At 41.0% G+C, this 20,316-nt stretch overlaps 1 protein-coding gene across 19 annotated transcripts in view; it reads left to right on the forward strand.

Moving 5' to 3' along the window:
• The window catches only part of FOXP1 (forkhead box P1), a 539,690-nt gene that overhangs the window by 350,663 nt on the left and 168,711 nt on the right, over positions 1-20,316 (forward strand). For 17 of the 19 annotated variants that reach the window (XR_013982997.1, XM_080995718.1, XM_080995726.1 and 14 more), the window contains one exon: positions 16,492-16,632. Coding sequence is in view for 16 of the 19 variants with exons in the window: in XM_080995718.1 (XP_080851844.1) it covers positions 16,492-16,632 (141 nt within the window). In the remaining 3 variants the exon portion in view is untranslated. Of the gene's footprint in view, positions 1-6,091; positions 6,243-6,488; positions 6,581-16,491; positions 16,633-20,316 lie in introns of those variants that run through there. The other 2 variants (XM_080995723.1, XM_080995724.1) reach the window with 2 other exon arrangements.

Below are 20,316 nucleotides of genomic sequence, written 5' to 3' on the forward strand. Positions count from 1 at the left end.
TGACGAACTCTTTCAGTTGCCAAAAAGGAGCGGGGCGAAGGGTGGGGGTGGGGGGAGGCGGAAAAAGAAAAAGGAACCAGCCATTACTGGCAATTATTTTGGGAGAAGGCCTCTCTCATTTTTTTTCTTCATGTGTTTGAGGGTGCAACATATTTACCCCTCATGGCTTGTTTTCTGAGCTATTGTTGTTCACCAGACTTAGTAATACTTCCGTTTTACTACCCCCCCTTTTTAATAACAAATATTTTGGCAGCCAATGTACACAGAACAGGTTAGAGGTGTATGTCCTTTTTATATTACCATATTCCAATAAAAACGTCATGTGAAACTTGGTTAACACCGTAATGAACTCTTGTTGCAGGTGAGATGTTCCCACCATTTTCTGGGTAGTTAGTCCATTGCAAAATTGCAAAAATTGTTATTTCTTTTAATAACGTGTTTTGATTTTGTTTATTCATTCTTTTTTACTATGCATTTCCATTTGTTTTTTGGTTGGCTGGCTGGCTGGCTGGTTGGTTAGTGATTAACCTTCTACACTGATACTGCTGTTTTATCTAAAAATATTTCAGGCCATCATTTCCTCATTTTTTTATAGAGTTGCTAAACTCCTATTATACGATCTATTCCACCTTTGTTTTCCTTGCTAGAAGTAACCCCTTCCTCCATTTTCTTCAGTGTCTCTGTTCTTCCTGACCTTTCTGGTTTTTCAAGCAAGAACCCACAATCCCTATAAATGTCTCCCTTTCCTTTTTGTTAAGTGCAACAAATTTGTAACATATAGCAGAGCTCCCAGCAAGTTTCAAGCCATGTAAGGCTTGTTTTAGGATTTTGCAAAAAAAATTCAAAGCTATTAAGTCTTTGTATATTGCTGACCTAGAGTGTTTACTTTCAAGACTACACCTCTTGGTAAACACCTTTTTGTGCTTTGACCTCTGGCAGAAGTTGAACTACCTTCCCCCACCCCACCCCCATTTTGTTTTCTGTCATACAGATTGTGAAATGACCTGTTCAAATACATTTTAGTGCCCTGCTGCTTCTTGGAAAGTGGTTTTATTTTCCTGCAGCCCAGATTCTGCTGTCCTCTAGGCCAAACTAGACATCATGGAAGCAAACCTGTGTGTCAAAATCGCATACCCTCCAACATTTGTCAGATGAAAATGGAGATATTAGATTCTACATCAGGAAGCTTCTCCCATGTTTGATCTCCTGCACACATACATGTCATATACACATGTACATCTGTCACCTTGAGCCATCCTCACAGGATTGTTGTAAAGAAAAAATGTGTGAGGGAAGGCATTGTGTACAACACCTTCAAGAGATAAATGGAATGAAGTAACATTGTAGCTGTAAGCTTCCTTGAGTCCCTGAATGGGATAACTGTGCCCCTAAAGGACCAGGTGCACAGCCTGGGAGTCATTTTTGACTCAGAGCTGTCCATCTGTCCATGGAGACACAGGTCAATTCTGTGTCTAGGGCAGCTGTATACCAGCTCCATCAGGTATGCAGGATGAGATCCTACCTGCCTGTGGACTGTCTCACCAGAGTGGTACATGTTCTAGTTGTCTCCTGCTTGGACTACTGCAATGTGCTCTTTGTGGGGCTACCTTTGAAGGTGACTCAGAAAAGACAACTAATCCAGAATGCGGCAGCTAGACTGGTGACTGGGAGTGGCCGCCGAGACCACATAACACGGGTCCTAAAGGATCTTCTCTGGCTCCCAGTATGTTTCTGAGCACAGTTCAAGGTGTTGGTGCTAAACTTTAAAGCTCTAAATAGCCTCAGCCCATTATACCTGAAGCAGCATCTCCATCCTGATAATTTAGCCTGGACACTGAAGTCCTCCTCTGAGGGTCTTCTGGTGGTTCCCTCACTGCAAGAAGTGAACTTACAGGGAACCAGGCAGAGGGCCTTCTTGGTAGTGGCACCCTCTCTGTGCAACGCCTTACCTTCAGATGTCAAGGAGATTTTAGAAGACATCTGAAGGCAGCCCTGTATCAGGAAGTTTTTAATGTTTGATATTTTACTATGTTTTATACATGCTGTAAGCCGTCCAGAGTGGCTGGGAAAATCCAGCCAGATGGGCAGGGTATACAGTGGTGCCTCGCAAGACGAAATTAATCCGTTCCGCGAGTCTCTTCGTCTTGCAGTTTTTTCGTCTTGCGAAGCACGGCTATTAGCGGCTTAGTGGCTATTAACGGCTTAGCGGCTTTAAGAAAAAGGAAACAAACTCGCAAGAACTCGCAAGACGTTTCGTCTTGCGAAGCAAGCCCATAGGGACATTCGTCTTGCGGAACGACTCAAAAAACGCAAAACCCTTTCGTCTAGCGAGTTTTTCGTCTTGCGAGGCATTCGTCTTGCGGGGCACCACTGTAAATAATAAAAGTATTATTATTATTATTATTACTCCACAGAGGAGGGTTCATATGTTCATTGTTTTCCACAGATGTTTCCAGTTGTGCTGTGTGCTATATATATATATGCCTGCCTGCCTGTCTGTCCATCCATCCATCCATCCATCCAGGTTTGGCTAACCCTTGGCCCACCAGATGTTGCTGGACTTCAGCTACCATTATCCCTCACTACTGTGTGGATCTTATGGGACTGGAATCCAACAACGTAAGGAGGCTGTCACGTTGGCTACCCCATTTCTAGACAATCTGGAAAGGCCAGTCCTGTAAAATATTCAGTTCACAATTAATGTGACATCACTTTGAATCTCACTGAGCCCTGACATGTTAGACGTCTTTTGTGTTTTGCAGAGATAAAGTTTCACATCAGGTGCATCTTAACCTGGGCTGCATCCAGACAGGCAGATAACCTTGGCATTTAGCATGTTCCCTTTTTAATAAATGGAAATGGCCTTTTGTTTACTAGAGGGAGGGGGGCTACATTTAAGAGGTCACCTATTAGCTGCATTTTTGCTAGCTGTCTGAAACCCAGCTCTACTGTCTATTAAACTCAACCCACTGTGTAAACATTCTTGTGTTGTTCCTGGTCTCTACAGTGGCCAGGGGAGATCAGGTTTCACCTGCCTGCACATCTTCAAGCAATTAGAGCTATTAGCTTGAAGCTGTTTCACATTCAAGGTCCATGGTGACATTCAAGTCCACAAGACGGCTGAGGGTAAAAATAAAAGTAATAACAAACCTCCTTGGGAATACAGCCTGGTCACCACTCTTTTGTGTACACTTCTTAATAAATGCAACTGGAGGTTCAGGCAAAATTATTATTGCCAAGAACAGTATCTAACCTCAGTCACACGCTAGAGAAAATAAGGATAGTCACCTTGCATTGTGATCATGATAATTATTTATTTCTTTGGAATGGTGTAAGATTAGCCTTGTTATGGACTGCATTCTCAGCATGCAGACTTTGTAGTTTGCCTCTTGATTTACCAGAGAATTTTTGCTCAGTGTTTACATTGCGCAGCTAGCTGCTTCAGGTAAAGGCTTCGCTTCCAATGACATTCAGCCCCCAGGTTTAGTGAGTTCCAGCGGCAAGTCTTGAAAGCTGTTATTTTTAAAAAAGGTTGAAGCAGATTAGTGGTGACCTTAAAAGATTAAACTAGTACAGTTTAAAGATAAATAATCAGCCTTTAGCTCATTAGATAGCTACATAAGCATGACAGAAGGTGACTTTCTTATAACAGTTTTAGAATCCAGGATGCATTTTTCTTTTTAATATTTACAATTGGGACGCGAGCTGCTCAAAAAGGTGGGTTTTGCTCTGTCTTTTGGTTCATATAGCTTTCCACCCCAGAAAGCACATTGTAACTGATTGCAACACTTTAAATTGTTTCAGTGCATCTTCGAATCCACTGTTTTTCTGTTGGTTTATTATGCAGAAGAGGCTAATTTTAAAAGCTATTCCTGCTGCAAAAGAAGATCTTCCTTTGCTGTCCCGGAGGGTGTTCTTAATCAGAAATAACCACAGGCTAAATTATAATGTGGAATTCTGCTGCCCTTTAACCTAACACTGCCTGCTCATTCGGTGTTTGTTAACAAACATCTCTAAGTACAAAATTGTTTGAGAATTACTTTTTCATTATATTCAGCAACTTCAATTAAAGTAAGAGGCTTATACAGAAGGGGGAGGAATTAAAAATGTATGGATTTTCCTCAAGAAAGTTTTAGTGATCATTTCCACATAAGCATTTTCTCCTCTGGTATTTAACTGTCTCGGGGATAGTCCAATTTAAGTAATATCCAATAACAAAGTAGAGTCTTTTAACAATGTAGAGAGAGAACCCAGCAGCTAATCAGATTGCCAACCAATTTTGAAGAAGTGGCGCTCTTAAGGGCCTGGAAACATAAATGGGTGGCATTTCCAAGCGATTTCACAATTAATGAGTACTACAGTCTCATTATGGCTACCGTATAAGGGGTGCAATCCAAAGATCTTTAACGGTGTCTTAAGTCCCACTAGAATCAGTGGGCACTAAAGCGTGCTTAACTGTGTATCGGATCGCAGCCTAAGTTTCTACAGATAAACTAATCCATAACACCTACAGCAGGAAAGAGAAGCAACACACATACTGTGCATTTAAAGAAGAAGAAAATTAATGATAATAATAAAATGTTTGGCCTACATAATTGAGAAGCCTAATTAAAAGATTAACTGGTGTGCTAAAGGTGAGAACTGCTGAGTTAGTAAAGGCTTTTTACAAGAAACCCTCAATTTCCTCCACTTTGCATGCCAGGAGCAGAAAGCTTGTAGTGCTTAGAGAGAAGGTGAGGCCTCTTTAAAGCAGATCTTTCCCATTCTCTCTCTCTCTCTCCTCCCACCACCACTTTGCCTAGTCTTTCTGTTTCTATGATCTGCCTTTTGAACGGTTTTTGTGGCTGATCAGTTCCACCTAATATGTCTCTTGATTTCTGCTATTGTAATACTCAGACGACATGCTGTTCTCTTCATTTTTATAAGCTTTAGATGCTCCTGCCTGTCATACTCTGGCGGTTTATCTTCAGCGTCTGGATTTGCTTTCAGACTTGCATGTCTATCAAGCTGCTGTTGCTTTGAATGTGAGATCAAAAGAAGATGAATTCCAGTGTAAAAAAAAGGGGGGGGGGAATCCCCTTGTATGAAGAAAAGATTGCGTCCTGTGTAAACATCCCATTGACAGCTCCCAATGAGTTATTTTAGCTGAGCATTAGCACCCAGAATGACAGACAGTCCGAGAGTTTGTGCTAAATAACAAATATCAGTGGTTGTAGCACATTGACACAACAACAATACATTTTCTTAAAAATGGGGGGGGGGGTCCTTCCTGTTCTTTCCCTCCCTGTCTTTTTTTTTTCCTTTAGAAAAATGACTTGCTGAATATGGTTGTTCTGCTGTTCGTCTCTTTGCCAACTGCCTTAAAAATACCAAACCCAGTATACTTTCATTGACAGTATCTCTGCCCCCCCCCCCCAGTCAAAAGACATGACTTTTGATAATTAAGGCTGAGGGTGGGGGAAGAGGGCTGGTGGTGTTGAAGGGAAGGGAGTTTACTTAGTCATCTGGACTTAAATAGGTACTTTGTTTTAGTGATTGAAAGGAAACCAAGAAAGAGAATGCATCTGCTGGAACATATTGAATGCACACTCCTGAGATCTTAGATTCAAAAGTCTAATTTATTTTAAATGGGCCGGGGGGGGGGCGTGTTATGAAGGAATTTGAATAATTGCTGTGAAGTCTGGCCAACCTTAACAGACATTTATTGACATAAGCGCGTGGGTACCACAAAGAGTGTGAAAAACAAGCTTTCCAAAACTATGTACAAATAAAGAATTTGCCTAGCTGCATAGCTAAGATGCATTTGCTGCTGTTTCATTGAGTTTCACACACACACACACACACACACACACGTATATGTATATATGATTTCTGCACGTCAGCCAGCTGCTTTAATAGAGTAGAATTAATATAATTTTTTTGGAGTGTTAAACACAACTTTGAAATTACCTGCAAGCTCCAGCTGATCTATCAGCTTTGCAGATGGGGGGGGGGGAGGAATTGCTTAAATTCTTGTGGTTTCTTTGTCATTTCATAAAAGCAGACGTTGCTACTGTGGAGGCAAGCCTCCTGTTGTTGCCTACAAAGGGCAGTGCTCCAGTGTGTTTTCCCTTCAGTGTGTGCTTCAGCTGCACAGCACTTCCTGTTTATTCAAACATCTTTTTACCATTCTTCAACCCCCTGCTTCAGAGAAACAGCCAGAATACATCTTCAGCAAGGAGACGGCAAACTAGAGACAGACAGTAAGAGTGCTCTGTTAAACTCTCCATATTCTCTGTTTAAATGCTCGGGGGGGGGGGTGTGTACAACATGTAGCTATGGTGAACTTTTAACTTGCTATCTCGCTTGCAGAGGCATTCTTTTGCTCTAGGAAAATTTAATTGCTGAGGCTTGAGAGCAAAATAAGATGATTCACGTTGTTTACTGCCTTGTTGGGCAGGAAAACAAGACGAAATGGGAGCTGCCTTCTGCTAACTCGCCCCCCCCCCTCCTTTGGGGTGCTCTGTTTTTCAAATGTATTTCTCAAGAAGTCCTGTGTTGACTGTTGTTTGAGGAGGGACGGCTTTCGCTTAGAGCGTTTGTAAGTTTGTGATGTGTTTTGTCTGTGTGTTGTCCTGTTACTGGCTTAAGTTTAGAAGGAATGGCAGCAAGGAAAGGGAGGGGCAGGAGGGAGTTTGAGGAGGGTCTGCATCTTTAGAAATGCCGTTCCCTTGTGGTTGTCTTTCCGTTTGTTAATATTTGAACAAATCAAACGATAAAGAAAAATCAGGCTGCTGAGATGAGCATGGGTGTTATCTCTGTGGTATGACTGCTGTCTAGACTTCTAGTGCTACAGGAAGATTTGAGGGAAGAAAAAGAGAGCGGGCTCGTGTTTAAAAATAGGTGTTAACTTTAACGCCAGAGATTTTTCTTCAGATTTTCAGGGTCTGTAATATTTATGACACCTGGCTCAATCCAGAGGTAATGCTGCTTAATATCTGTAGCTAGTGCTGTAACACATGTTCCGTGCCTCTCCTTTTTGTTCACGTGGCTTAATAAATTGTGTAGGTTTGGGGGGGGGGTTGCGTTGTTTGTTTGGAATTTGTACTGTGTCCAGGAACGTCCACCAACACAGATATCTAACTTTTTGTCCAATCACTTGAAGCAGTCGTTGTCATATCCACAAAGCACAAGAGGGCACGAAGAATGCATAGTCTGAATAAGCATCCTCAGAGAGGCTCTTGGGGGAAAAAACAAAAACCTCTATGAGGTCTGTTCCATGTTGAGACTTTTAAGAACAGAAACATATATTTTGACCAACTGCATGTGCCACAAACGTTTTAAGAATATGCATGCTTGTGGAAAAACTCTTTTTTTTTTCTTTTCTTTTTTTTTTGCAATATTCCAAAGTATGCAGTGGGGAAAACAACAATATTTTGCAGCTGCCTCGGGGACAATTTGTTTAACAGCAAGATTAACTGCATAGGGAAGATGGAAAGAGTGACTAAAGTTATTTACTCAGATGTCAGTGTAGGTGCAGGCCAGCAAAACCCACTGTGGGAAAAGTGGTCTGCTGCCTTTCTTGGTATCTCAGTCTATTGGATGACCATCAGATTTCCCAGCTCACTGGTTTTGTTTTTTCTGGATGGCCGGCTTGATTATTTATCAGAAGGGAAAGGGAGTAGCTCAAGCAAACAAACATGTGGCCAAACTCTTGTTTTCTTTGTGGCTTAATAAAAGATACATGGAAAATAATAAGGGCATTGTTTTTCTCCCATTTTTAATAAGGGGAAATTGTGTATCATTTTAAAGGGAGGGGGAGAGAGGAGGAAGCTTAAAGTGAGTCAACAGTTTTGTGTGTTCTGTGCCTTCAACTTTCTGAAAACTCAAACAGTTCCCAGCTGAAAATTAATCTGTTGCTTTGTATATCCTATCAGTGGAGTGCCAGTTGCATGGGACTTAGATTGGATTTATCGTAATTATGCTTACTTCTCCACCTCCATGGAAAATGTCGTTTGCTTTTCCTTTTAACACATCAGCTAGGTGCTTGCCTAAATGAGAAGTACTTGCAATCTTGTGGAGGGATGGATGCTGACTTTGGAGCAAAATATTGACAGCGCAGTTATTCTATCACCCCTATTGGCTGCTAAGTGTTTGCAGTGAGCGTGTGGAGTTTGCGCCCATGTTAAATCTATTACAGGCGCCCCTTTCTTTTTTAACACTGTTCTTGTGAATCTCATTGTGTACAGTGCACTGTTCCTTAATGATAGCTCAGGAGAATGTTAAGTAGTTTTTTTCTGTGAGGAAAAAAAACCCTGTGAACTAAATTACTTTCAAGAAAGAAAACATTATATATATATAACCAAGTCCTGTTGTATATTTTGGTTGATTTCACTGAATTACAAAGAACTGACAGGCACATGAAAGGAATTTCACATTGGGTGGGCAGGTACAAATTTAATAGATGGACTTGCTTTCAAAATCTCTCCTGGTCTCCTGGAATTGCCCGTCAGTTTCAATGGATGTATTAGATCACCTTGTCTATAATATTAAGTGACTGGCTGCTGTACTTTTGTTCCGTTATCTAGGTTAAAGGTCATGCTCTCTTCCGGGGATCAGGATTGGGTTCACACAAAAAAACAAAATAAAACATGGAGCAGGACAAGGAAAGGGAAAGTTCTGCTGTTTCAGTGTCTTGCATGCTTGGGACAATTTAGGAAGCTCAAAAGGTGCTCTAAGCCAGTCTATTAATCCATTTATAGCTATGCACAAATGCTTCAAGAGGTTTTAATAGCACATGGTACTTTCCTTCCCATCCATCTACCAGCCTCTGGCAGTTTAAGATTTCAGACAGTGTAGACCAGTTCATACATGTAAACCAGCTTTTCTTTTTAACCATTTAGTGCTGTAAAAGCCACCTACATGAATGCAGAAATGACAGTGAGCTCCCTCCATGTACACATTCAGATTGTTGTTGTTGTTTAGTCGTTTAGTCGTGTCTGACTCTTTGTGACCCCATGGACCATAGCACATTCAGGTTAAATACTAGCAAAATCTCGTGTGTGTGTGTGTGTGTGTGTGTGTGTCCCTAACCTTTCTTTGTATGATTTCTGCTTTATATTCCTAATATATCTGTGGTCTTTTTTGCAGTTTCTCTTATTTCTATAATACTGTTTCTGAGATGAGGGGACAAGAGCTGCATAGCTATATTCAAGGTGTATATGCACCTGTATGAATATATTATCAGCTTAGCAGTCTTTATGCCCAGTGTGTCAATATCTCACCAATAAAAATATGCATGAGGAACTTATTTCTTGTGTGGGAACAGTATGACTTCTCATTTGATTTATATTTCGCCCTTCCTCCTGAAGGAGCCCAGGGTGGCAGGTTTAAAACATTTCAAAACAAACAAAAAAGAAGTAAGTTCTTCTCAACCAGTGATCCCTAAGTTGCCAGGAACAGTGTTTTTCAGCCGTCATATGCCTGGGTAAGTAGACTTGAGGTGGGACTTGTAGACCAGAAGTCTCTAAGCAAACGTTGGAGGATCTGCGCTGAGATGGGAGAAAAGAGCTGGTTGTTTCAGGGAAGCCTCATCATTCTGAAAGCACTTGTGTTGGCTTTCATGAGGAACCTTCTCTAGTGTTTCAAGGTGCATCACTACATATTTAGTGTAGGCTCTAGTCTGCCTAGTCTCCATGTGTCACCCAACGTCTTCCTTGTCATTGTGTCACGGTACTGTTTTCTCAGTGACATATCAGGAACATATAAAGAGCACAGCCAGAGCAGATCGAAGGTCCATAGAGATTCTAAAGCCATCTAGGAGCCATCACTATCTGTTGTGGTAGTATATTTCTGCTCTGAATCTAATGCTTATTAGTTTTATCAGATGATCCCAAGCTCTAATTTTGGATGGGAAAACACTGCTGTGTCCACTTTTTATAAACCTCTGTCATATCTTCTTCCCCACCTCTCCCCTTAGTCCCATCCACAGCCCAGCTTCTCAGCTTCTCTCCAGAAGCTTTCTTCTTCTACTGCTTTATGACAGTTGCTAAATGGAGCTAACGGACTAGGAAAGAGTTGCCCTCACACTAGTTGCACCCTATTCCCGTCACACTTCCATGTGTTTATTATAGAGCACTGATTATGGAGAACATAGGAAGCTACCTTCTACTGAGTCAGACTTTTGGTCCATCTGGCTCAATGTTGTCTACTCTGACTAACAGTAGCTCTTTAGGTGTTCCAAAGAGGAACCTTTCTCAGCCCTACCCGAAGCCACCAGGAATAGAACCTTCTGTGTGGAAGGAAGTGTTCTACCATTGAGCTACAGTCCTTCTCTTTTTGTGTGTTTGAAGGAAATATTGATGGGAATACATATTAGGTCAAGAGAATACCTATAATAAGGTAGGAAAGCTGAGATCCTGTGTATAGGAAGGTCATTTATTACATTACAGATTTTAGTATACTGTAATCCCGGCACATGTGCTTACTTAAATTTGCTGGTTTGTGTGCTCAATACTTTATGAACGTGCCATCCTGTTTGCTGCATTGAAAGTTATTAGAAGTTACTGTATGCATCTTGAAGGGGGTTGTATAATACTAGCTCATAACGTGTACAGTTAATAACATAGCTACTGTGTGACTGGGCAATAGCATGTCCACCCAAATGCATAAGGTGGTAGCAAAGACAGGAGTTCATGTTCTTTCTAACCTGGGATTAGTTTCATGCTAAACATTAAGATAAAGATTTAAGAGCTCTGTTGGATCAGGCTGTCTAATCCAGCATCCATACGGTGGCCAACCAGATACTTATGGGAAGCCCACAAGCAGGACCCGAAGTGTAATAACACTTGTGTTTCCCAACAACTGGTATTCAGAAACATACATCCTGGTGGTGGAGGCAGAATATAGTAATGCTGCCTTTGTTGTTTAGTCGTGTCCGACTCTTCGTGACCCCATGGACCAGAGCACGCCAGGCACTCCTGTCTTCCACTGCCTCCTGTAGTTTGGTCAAACTCATGTTAGTAGCTTCAAGAACACTGTCCAACCATCTCATCATCTGTCATCCCCTTCTACTTGTGCCCTCAATCTCTCCCAACATCAGGAACTTTTCCAGGGAGTCTAGTGACCACTAATATCCTTACCCTCAATGCAGTTGCATAATCAATCCTCTTTCAGCGTCATCCTAGTTGGTAGCCATCACTACATCTTGTGGGAGAAGATTACGTTGTTTAACTCTGGAGTTATGTGAAGAAATTCCTTTCTGTCTGTCCTGAATCTTCCGGCGTTCAACTTAATGTCCTTTAGCTCTAGTGTTATGAGGGATACTGCCAGTACTACAGGGGAGCAAGCTCTTATCTGACAGAAAGCCTGGTGTTTAAAAGTTATTATATAGTTGTTATATTAAATTGCTTTGAGGTTGTATTGTAACCAAGCTGTGCATAAATTTTCTTAAATACTCTTAGAACAAACTGCCTTTTAACACTTTAAACTTGAATTTATCCAAGCATTGGATTTGAACCTTGGTTGCTATAAATGTCTTTATACACACGCACACACACACCACTCAGTTCAAGCTAAATGTAGTTTTGGCATCTTAAGACACATTGATAAAAGACCTTCAGTACCATAACATTTTTACAACTTGCAATGGTTTATGGTTGGCATTATGGTTGGCTTTTAAAATCTACATGGCAGGCAGAAATCCATCAGGTTAAGCATTTTCTAGTGCGGAAATACAGTTATGTGAAAAGCTTCATCAGTTAACATTCTGCCTGCCAGACATCATTATATATATAAAACCAGTTTCCCATCCCTGCTTTATGCTTGCCAAAGCAAAGAGATCCAAACAGGAGTAAGAAGTCATCTGACCTGTTCACAGTCTTCCCCACTATGGTATAAAGTATTATATTTCTATTTAAATCACAATACACCCCCCCCAAAGAATGGCACCTATACATATAAATAAAACACCTGCAAATGTTGTGCCCAATACCCCTGCAGTGTGCTGGGCCCAGAAAATCCTACTGGCATCCCTGTAGCATACCAGCTGCTGTGTCTACATACTAACAAAGATATAGGGCTTGCTTAGTTCTGTGCTTCTCTCTCAAGCAGCATTTGTCAGACTGGATTAGACTACAAGTGCCAGTATTATAAGGGCTGGTATCCATCGACACTGAATGGAGATCAGCCAGCTAATTTCACAAAGGCACTCCAAATAGTCTTGAAATGGCTTAGAGGAGGTGAGAAAGAAAGAAAGAAAGGCAAGCACTTCTCCTACTATGCTAGCCATCTTGCTTTCTTTTCAGTGATCCTCTCTTTTCTTCTCTGGCTCCAGAGGAGTGATGACTGTTGATTAGCCTTTAGAATTGCAGGGCAAGCAGGTTTGATCTCAGGTTAGGAGTGAAGGGGGAAAGTCTCAGATGAAATTAGAGGACTAGTGAGGGCTACTCTGAACCACTGAACAGACTGCATGGTTTGACAGTAAGGACTTTATTGTGCTGATTGTTACTAGTAGGACTTTCTCCCCAACGTTTTCTATAACTCGAAATTCAATATGAGGGAAAGGTTAATGTGTATTTTTCTCTCTGTTCCACTAAGTTGCTGCCAACTTCAATTGTTCTTTCTGCCTGATTTCGGAGGGTCCCCTGGGGCTTAATTTGAACCTATGTTCACTGACTCTTGATCCTAGCTAGATCTTATGAATTAAAAACTGAGTGTGGCCTTGAAGCATGTGCAAAGTACCTTTCTGTTGACAAAATGTAGCCACAACTAGCCCACAACTAGAGTGGCCATGAGGTCTTCCAAGCAAGTTAAAGGCAAGTTTAACCCCAGCAACTCACATTTTAGAAATGAAGCGAAACTGGACCCCCTCCCTACTTCTTTAATATTTCTTGGATTTTCTTTTTCCTTTAGCTCAAGTTTCTTTGTGTGATTCTTTCCTAATTTGGGCTATGCATTATATCTTGAAGCTGTTTCCTTCTCATTTGCTTACAAACACCATTTCCTAATGCAGAAAAAGATCTCTTGTGGTAACCTTCTGGGAGGTATATACTCACAGGGATCTTGACAGATACTCATGTGAGAAGACCCCATGAATACAAGAAAGATGGCCTTAAGGGTTCGCCGCCTCAGAGTCTCAACTTCACAGTCACTCTCAGTTGAGAAATGAGGCATTTCTTGCAAGGCTAACTCTTCTGGGGACATTAAAAAAACCAAACTGGTTTTAACCAACATGTGGGGTTCTTTTGCCAGAACAGATAGAAAGCAATATCACATTTTGAGGAAATCAATGAAGCGCTAGTTTCTTAGTGGCACTTACTCCCGGGTACGTACAGTTAAGAGTGCAGCCCTAGTTGATTAAGGTACCAAATGGAGCCAGCTTCACATTGATAACTGTATTGCTCAAAAGTCTTTCTCCTTTAGTAAACTATCATCTAGGAGACTCAAAGCTTCCCTTTCTGCCATATGGAGGAGAGCATGAGTACCAAGGATAAGTGTTCTATACTTCCCAAATGCGAACCAGAAATATCAATCTATCTTCAGTTTAGCATTCCAACAAGTAAATGTACCAACTATATATTATTAGACTTCCATCCATTGAAGTCTTACCGCTGAATCACTTATATTTCCAGGTATCAGAACTTGTATGTCAGCTGAATGTTTTTCCCATGTTGGAAAACTTCCATATTTAGATTTCCAAGGGGTCCCTCCAGATGGGGCCTCAAGAGTAGAAATGGATGCGTAGTATTCTGGGCCTCTGCTAAGTACCATCAGCTGCAACTGTGACTTACTTTATAAGATTCCCCTACCTTGTCACCATATCTTTCTAGCTTTCTGAGGGTTCCTGCTTCCTGACTTGTAGAACTAAAGATGCCCTTCAATTAATTCAAGAATGCAGTGAAATCTGCGTTTGCTAAACATTTCGGTGAACATATGCAGAAGGAAGTGTGGATGCCTCACTCTCCTCCTTCCGTGTAGGCATCTTGCACAGGGACTATTTCTTTCTTGTTTTACATTAATGAAGTCTTCACTGTTCCCACTGTTAACACCTACGCATGTACTGAACGTCTCCAAGGAGACAAGGAAACCCTTGAGTCCAGCAATGGTGAATCCTCCAATGAGGCAGCAAGCAAGAGGCAACTCCTTGAGGCATCTAAGCTTCCAGCTGTCCTCCTGCAGACATTAATTTCCTTCTGGCTCCTACAGGCAGGCTTTCTTCTTTGCATCTGAAATGTTGGTGAGTGCTTCAGGCTTCTGAGAGTGAGCTGGGTAGGGAAACACTTCTTGCATCTCTTTGTGATCTTTTCCCCAGCCTCCTGTTTATGTCACCTGGCTTCCTCTTCAACAATTCCATACGTATTTCCAATTCTAGCACTGTCACCACCGACTTTCCCTCTTTGATATACATATATATATATATATATATATATATATATATATATAAAACCAGTCATTACTGATCTTTCATAAATCCAGCCTTTGCTGCTGTTTATGTGCTTTGCTAACTTCTCATCAGGTATTAGGAAACAGGCCCTGAGTTGCCATGTATTCAGGATGCTGCTTCCTGCTGAGCCCACACTGCCAGGTGTGGTCAACCTGTCTGAAGGGTGGAGTCTGTTTTCATCACTGTGCGGACTTGCAGGGGATTTGCATCTTCTCTATTAGCTTCTGAAAGGGCTGCTTTGTTTTGGCAGGAAGCAATTATTTTTCACAGGCTGCACAATTAACTTTTATGGCATGGATAGTTGCAAAATGTGGAGATGAGCAAATGCTTAGATATTTCAAAATGAGGAGAAGACTATCAATCTATATGAGCCAGAATACCCTCAAAAAGACATTAAGAGATGTCATACCTCTGATATTTAAATGCTAAGGACAGACACCAGAATACGACTGTCTCCATATTGAACCATGTTTATGAATTTCCCAGGTATGTTTTTCTGAAGCAGAATAATACACTCACCAAATCCGCTTTTGGTTTGAACTAGGAAGGACCCTACTTGTCATCTTAGCATCTAATGTTTCTACAGCAGTCTGGGGCAGGGCCTTACCTCTGAAATGGCAGGACCAGTTTTCAGCAGTCTGCTTAAATATGTAATGCATAAGAGGTAATACAAAATAAGACCAATCACTCTATAAATATCATCGGCATAAGCCACGGAGAAAAGCTGAGAATTTATTATCCACCTTCATTGTAAAGCATTGAAGAGGGTTTGATCTTTCAGGGCATGGAAGATCCTGTGCTCAGATAACCGTAGGATTTCCTTGTTCAGAATGTTTATCTTACCTCATAATGAAGAGAGGGAAGATGGGAGAACGTGAGTCAGTCTGCTCTTGATGCCTCCCTCAGTAAAATCCCAGGAGGGAATGTACAAAGAAGGAAATAACACAACCCCTCTTCTGCATTATGTGTTTTCACTAGGGAACAGTAGAAAACAAACCAACCCTATTTCACAATCTATCTTTTTCTCTAGGGCAGCCTTTCTCAACCTGTGGGTCCCCAGATGTTGTTGAACTACAACTCCCATCACCCCTAGCTAGCAGGGCCAGAGCTCAGGGATGATGGGAGTTGTAGTCCAATAACATCTGGGGACCCACAGGTTGAGGACCGCTGCTCTAGGGTGTGACTGGCTAATCTGTGGCCCTCTAGATGTTGTTGGACTCCCCATAATCCCTTTCCATAGTGGTTGGGGCTAATCAAGGTTGGAGTCATAACAACAACAACAACAACAACAGGTCTGGCTTACCATCAGTGGTAAGCCAACCCTGCACTAGAGGAATGTGTACCTATGTGCTTGGAGAAAGCTTTGAGAGGAGGCTGAGACCACTACCAACTCAATAGAATGTAAAATAGCCAGGGCTGTTCTAAGTAACTACCATTTTCATATTTCTACACCTGCTACAGAAACAGTGATTTCTTACATCAGATTGCAATATACCAGGCATGTCCAAAGTCCGTTTCGGGGGCCTAATCTGTCCCGCCGGTTGGTTTAATCTGGCCCCTGTGGCAGTTTATTTCCTGGGGTAAAATCCTAAAAATACCTCAACAACTTCAATCCTAAGAAAAGGTTAACAACTTGGTTGGCCCTTTGGTCGGCCCTCACGGTCTTTCACTTCATCAAATCTGGCCCTCTTTGAAAAAAAGTTTGGACATCTACACACAGGCTGAAAAACTGACACTCTTTAATGTGAAAGTTGCAGTCCACCTCCCCACCCCACCCCAGGATAGGGTCAGAGTGTTGAATTATAGATATATGATTGAAAACAGTTTATTAGCACAAGCCATCAACTAGAGTCAGTTCATTTTTGTGCTGAATGAGGCACTACCAGTACCATATGAACATTTGGGCTTTGGTTTTCTAGGGTTTCTTAGTGTGAATATTATTGTGTCATTGCTGTAGTCCAATGACAATCAAATTCTGGTGGTTTCTTTGGTGAGTATGCCATGTATATATACGATAAACCAATAATTTATGCTTGGTGAAACTTATTTCTATCATTATTTTCCTTCAGGCTCTTCAGGTAGCAAGGCAGCTTTTGTTACAGCAGCAGCAGCAGCAACAACAACAGCAGCAGCAGCAGCAGCAGCAGCAACAACAACAAATTAGTGGGCTGAAGTCTCCCAAGAGGAATGAGAAACAACCATCCCTTCAGGTAAGACATCATAACAACAACAACAATGTACTTATTCCTTGATGTGTTTTAATAGGATCAATTGACATGGAAACTTATAGTAGCAGATTTTTTAAAAATATTCTCTCGATGTCACCATTGTCTCAGTCATGCTTAGTGGTGTGGTAGTCATGGTGTAAATGTATCAATAGTAAGTGCTCTTGAGACTTTATTTTACCAGTTAAACTGTTAAACAAAGGTCTTGAAAGGATATGTGGGGAAGGGCTGTAGATCAGTGGCAGAAAGTCCCAAGTTCAGTTCTCAACTTCCTATGTTGGAGGTCCCCATTGAAGAAGAGCGATTTCTGGAATGGGAAGTATCCACCAATCTACCTTGGATCTTTGATAATCTAAAAAAAATGAACAGTCAATGTGCTCTTATGTAAAATATTTCTAGAAGAATTAATAATCCTTTGAAATAAAGTCCATGTGCTAACTCTAATTCAAAGTTAGTGAAGCAAATCTTGTTTTGTTGATACGTTTTGTGTTTGGAAGTTTCCCAGAACCGTTGTTTACCATATTTAGAAGCATGTATGTGCTATTAGAGCCTCAATATATGCTGAGTAATATTTGCAAGGAAATCTGTCCATTCTTTTACTCTGTGTTGCTGCATATCAAGTAGGTTTTCATCATGTTGTATCAAGAAAATAGAGGTGTGTCAACTACTGATTTGGCATACAGTTTGGAGGAATGGTAATTAAATCATAAAAGTATTAGGGATTTGCTAAGATCAGCTTAGTTTATTCACATACCAGTGATGGTTTATTGTTTATATTGACATTTGCCACTTGTCTTTCTAAGGGAAGCACATCCAGTTCAGATACAAATTCCAGTAGTTTCGTTTAACTATATCCAGGACTTCATCCATTTCAAGAAGTATCTGTAGATAATCTCGGTGATATTTTTTTCTAAAGGAAAAAATGGAATCCTTGGCTTCATTCCTAAAATATATAGAATCATAGAACTGGAAGAGACCACAAGGGCCATCGAGTCCAACCCCCTGCCAAGCAGGAAACACCATCAGAGCACTCCTGACATATGGTTGTCAAGCCTCTGCTTAAAGACCTCCAAAGAAGGAGACTCCACCACACTCCGTGGCAGCAAATTCCACTGTCGAACAGCTCTTACTGTCAGGAAGTTCTTCCTAATGTTTAGGTGGAATCTTCTTTCTTGTAGTTTGGATCCATTGCTCCGTGTCCGCTTCTCTGGAGCAGCAGAAAACAACCTTTCTCCCTCCTCTATGTGACATCCTTTTATATATTTGAACATGGCTATCATATCACCCCTTAACCTCCTCTTCTCCAGGCTAAACATGCCCAGCTCCCTTAGCCGTTCCTCATAAGGCATCGTTTCCAGGCCTTTGACCATTTTGGTTGCCCTCCTCTGGACACGTTCCAGTTTGTCAGTGTCCTTCATATGAATGCGAGGAAGGTCACATGGAAGGAAGCTTAGCTTCCGCTTCACTCCCCCGTAGCTATCTGTGCCCCTGAGGCCCCTGAACATCGTAGCATATGAAGCATAGGGAACTGCTGCAGAGAATCTTCCAAAATCAGGTCCAGATTTGCCTGTGTGAGGCGATCCAGCCTCCTCATCCATCCCATTGCACATTATTTAGGATCCCATCCCACACTGATCACCTGGATAGGCTTGTGGGGAGTAGGACAGGCAGCTGCAGGAGGGATGGGGGAACAGTAAACATTCTTTCTGCCTGATTATTTTAAGATCCAAACCAAGGTTCAGAATTTCCCCCCCACAGTAAGGTATCTTGTATAATTACTTGAAATCATGTTTTCCTCCAAAGTTATTTTTAAGGAGCAATACTTAAAACATATCAAGTGTTAACCTGGTTTTATGCATAGAGACACTAAGCTTGGCATATTAAGCTGTTGGCTCACAATTACAGGACAGCTGGGATGTAGAGGCATGGTCAGAACTCCGAGGTCACATGGTTACGTACAACTCCATGGCTGAACCCCAACTCTCTGTTTATCATTAATTGATATTCTTTCAGGAGGAGTGGGTGTTCTGTCTCTGAGCAAATGCATATTTAAAAGCATTGTTGTGAAAGAACAGAACGCTGAATCCATGCTGTTTTGTTAGAACTTCAAAAATATTTTGAAGTTATTTTGGTCAATCTATTGCTGATCCATTTGCCTTTTAATAGACTCTTCTACTGGGGACATTTTTAATGAGATATTGTGCTAGCGAGGCCTAGTGTCAGGTACTAGAAGAAGTGCTTTGTTGTGCAGATGTCTTAAGAATTGCTCCAGAGGATGAAATATGACTGTGTTGACCTTTCAGCTGTGAGCTTATTTGTCAGGATTCAAATAAGTTGAAAGGATCAAACCAAACAGTTTCCGTAGTCAGACTGGGAATTGTGTTTCAGAGGTCAACAGTGAGGGCCACGTTGCAGATTCCATAACATAGCCAATTGTTGGTACATATTAAAGTATTGGAGCTGCTTCTGCAGTCAGAGACACAATTAAAATTCTAATTTATTAATGTATACAGAGAGCTGGTCCAACCTGTCACTCACTGATTCAAATGACTGCCCATTCTTTTTCCACCCTTGCTCTTTGAGCTTTTGCATCCTTAAACCTACTCTTGAATATAACAGACACTGTGATCCCAATGGCACAATAAAGATATGTATTTTGAAAGTGTCTGAGCATGGAAGAGAAATTGTTAAGGAAACATTTACAAATACACATGGACCCTTTCTCATGCTACTTGACAATATGAAATATTGAATATCCTTGTGTTTTGTATCATCTCTATCAACAGTCAACTGTCTAAATTTGTCATGATTTCATTTATTCTTGGGCTAAATTCTTCTGGCACTTAACAAATGAACTAAGTTCTTTGTCCTTTTTCCGACAGATTTTTAAAACAGTGATTAATAATTTTGCAGGCAGTATTTTTCAAAAATTAATTTGGACATATTATTTGCTATTTTAGGTACCTATTGCTGGGTGCTTTAAGATTTGCTTTAAGATTGATATTAGGGACTTAACCAAAATTTACATATGAAAGCCTGTGTTCCCTAGCTTTGGTGCATTAAAAAAAACATGAAAATAAGAAATACATGGACAAACAAACACAAAAGATTTATCTCATAGAATTGTAGAGTTGGAGGGAACCCCCCCCCCGGGGTCATCTAGTCCAAACTCTGCAGTGCACTTTTGCTTCTGTTTGTTTGAAACATGCAAGTGGAGTAGAATGTTAATTTGGAATGTTTTGCTGTGCGAGAAGCTAAACTTGAGAACTGATAATCAAGGAAATGGGCCAGTTTGATAGACTCGCTGACTGTTGTATATACACATGCAAGGATATTGTTCAGTGAAGATTCAGTCTCACACTGTTTAATTTGTGGTTGAGAGGTGAACTGAACAGGTAAAAACTAAGGGAGAAAATCTGTTAATTTCTTCCATTCCTAGCGACTCACCACTGAAGGATTCAGCGCTTTGCATACAATAGTGCTGGTCTATCTGTGGCCATTGATTTTGACACAAGGATACAATCCAGTTGACTGTCGTCCTGTAGAATTTCTTTTGTTACCTGTTGACCTTGACAGTTATTATAGGAGACATGTTCTAGCACATTTCATATGTTTTGTATATAAGCATTTTGTCTGAGATGTGGGATTCTGCTAGGTTTTTTAAAAAAA

The sequence above is a fragment of the Podarcis pityusensis genome (genome assembly GCF_964106645.2).
Source record: "Podarcis pityusensis genome assembly, chromosome: 2".
NCBI lineage: Eukaryota > Metazoa > Chordata > Lepidosauria > Squamata > Lacertidae > Podarcis > Podarcis pityusensis.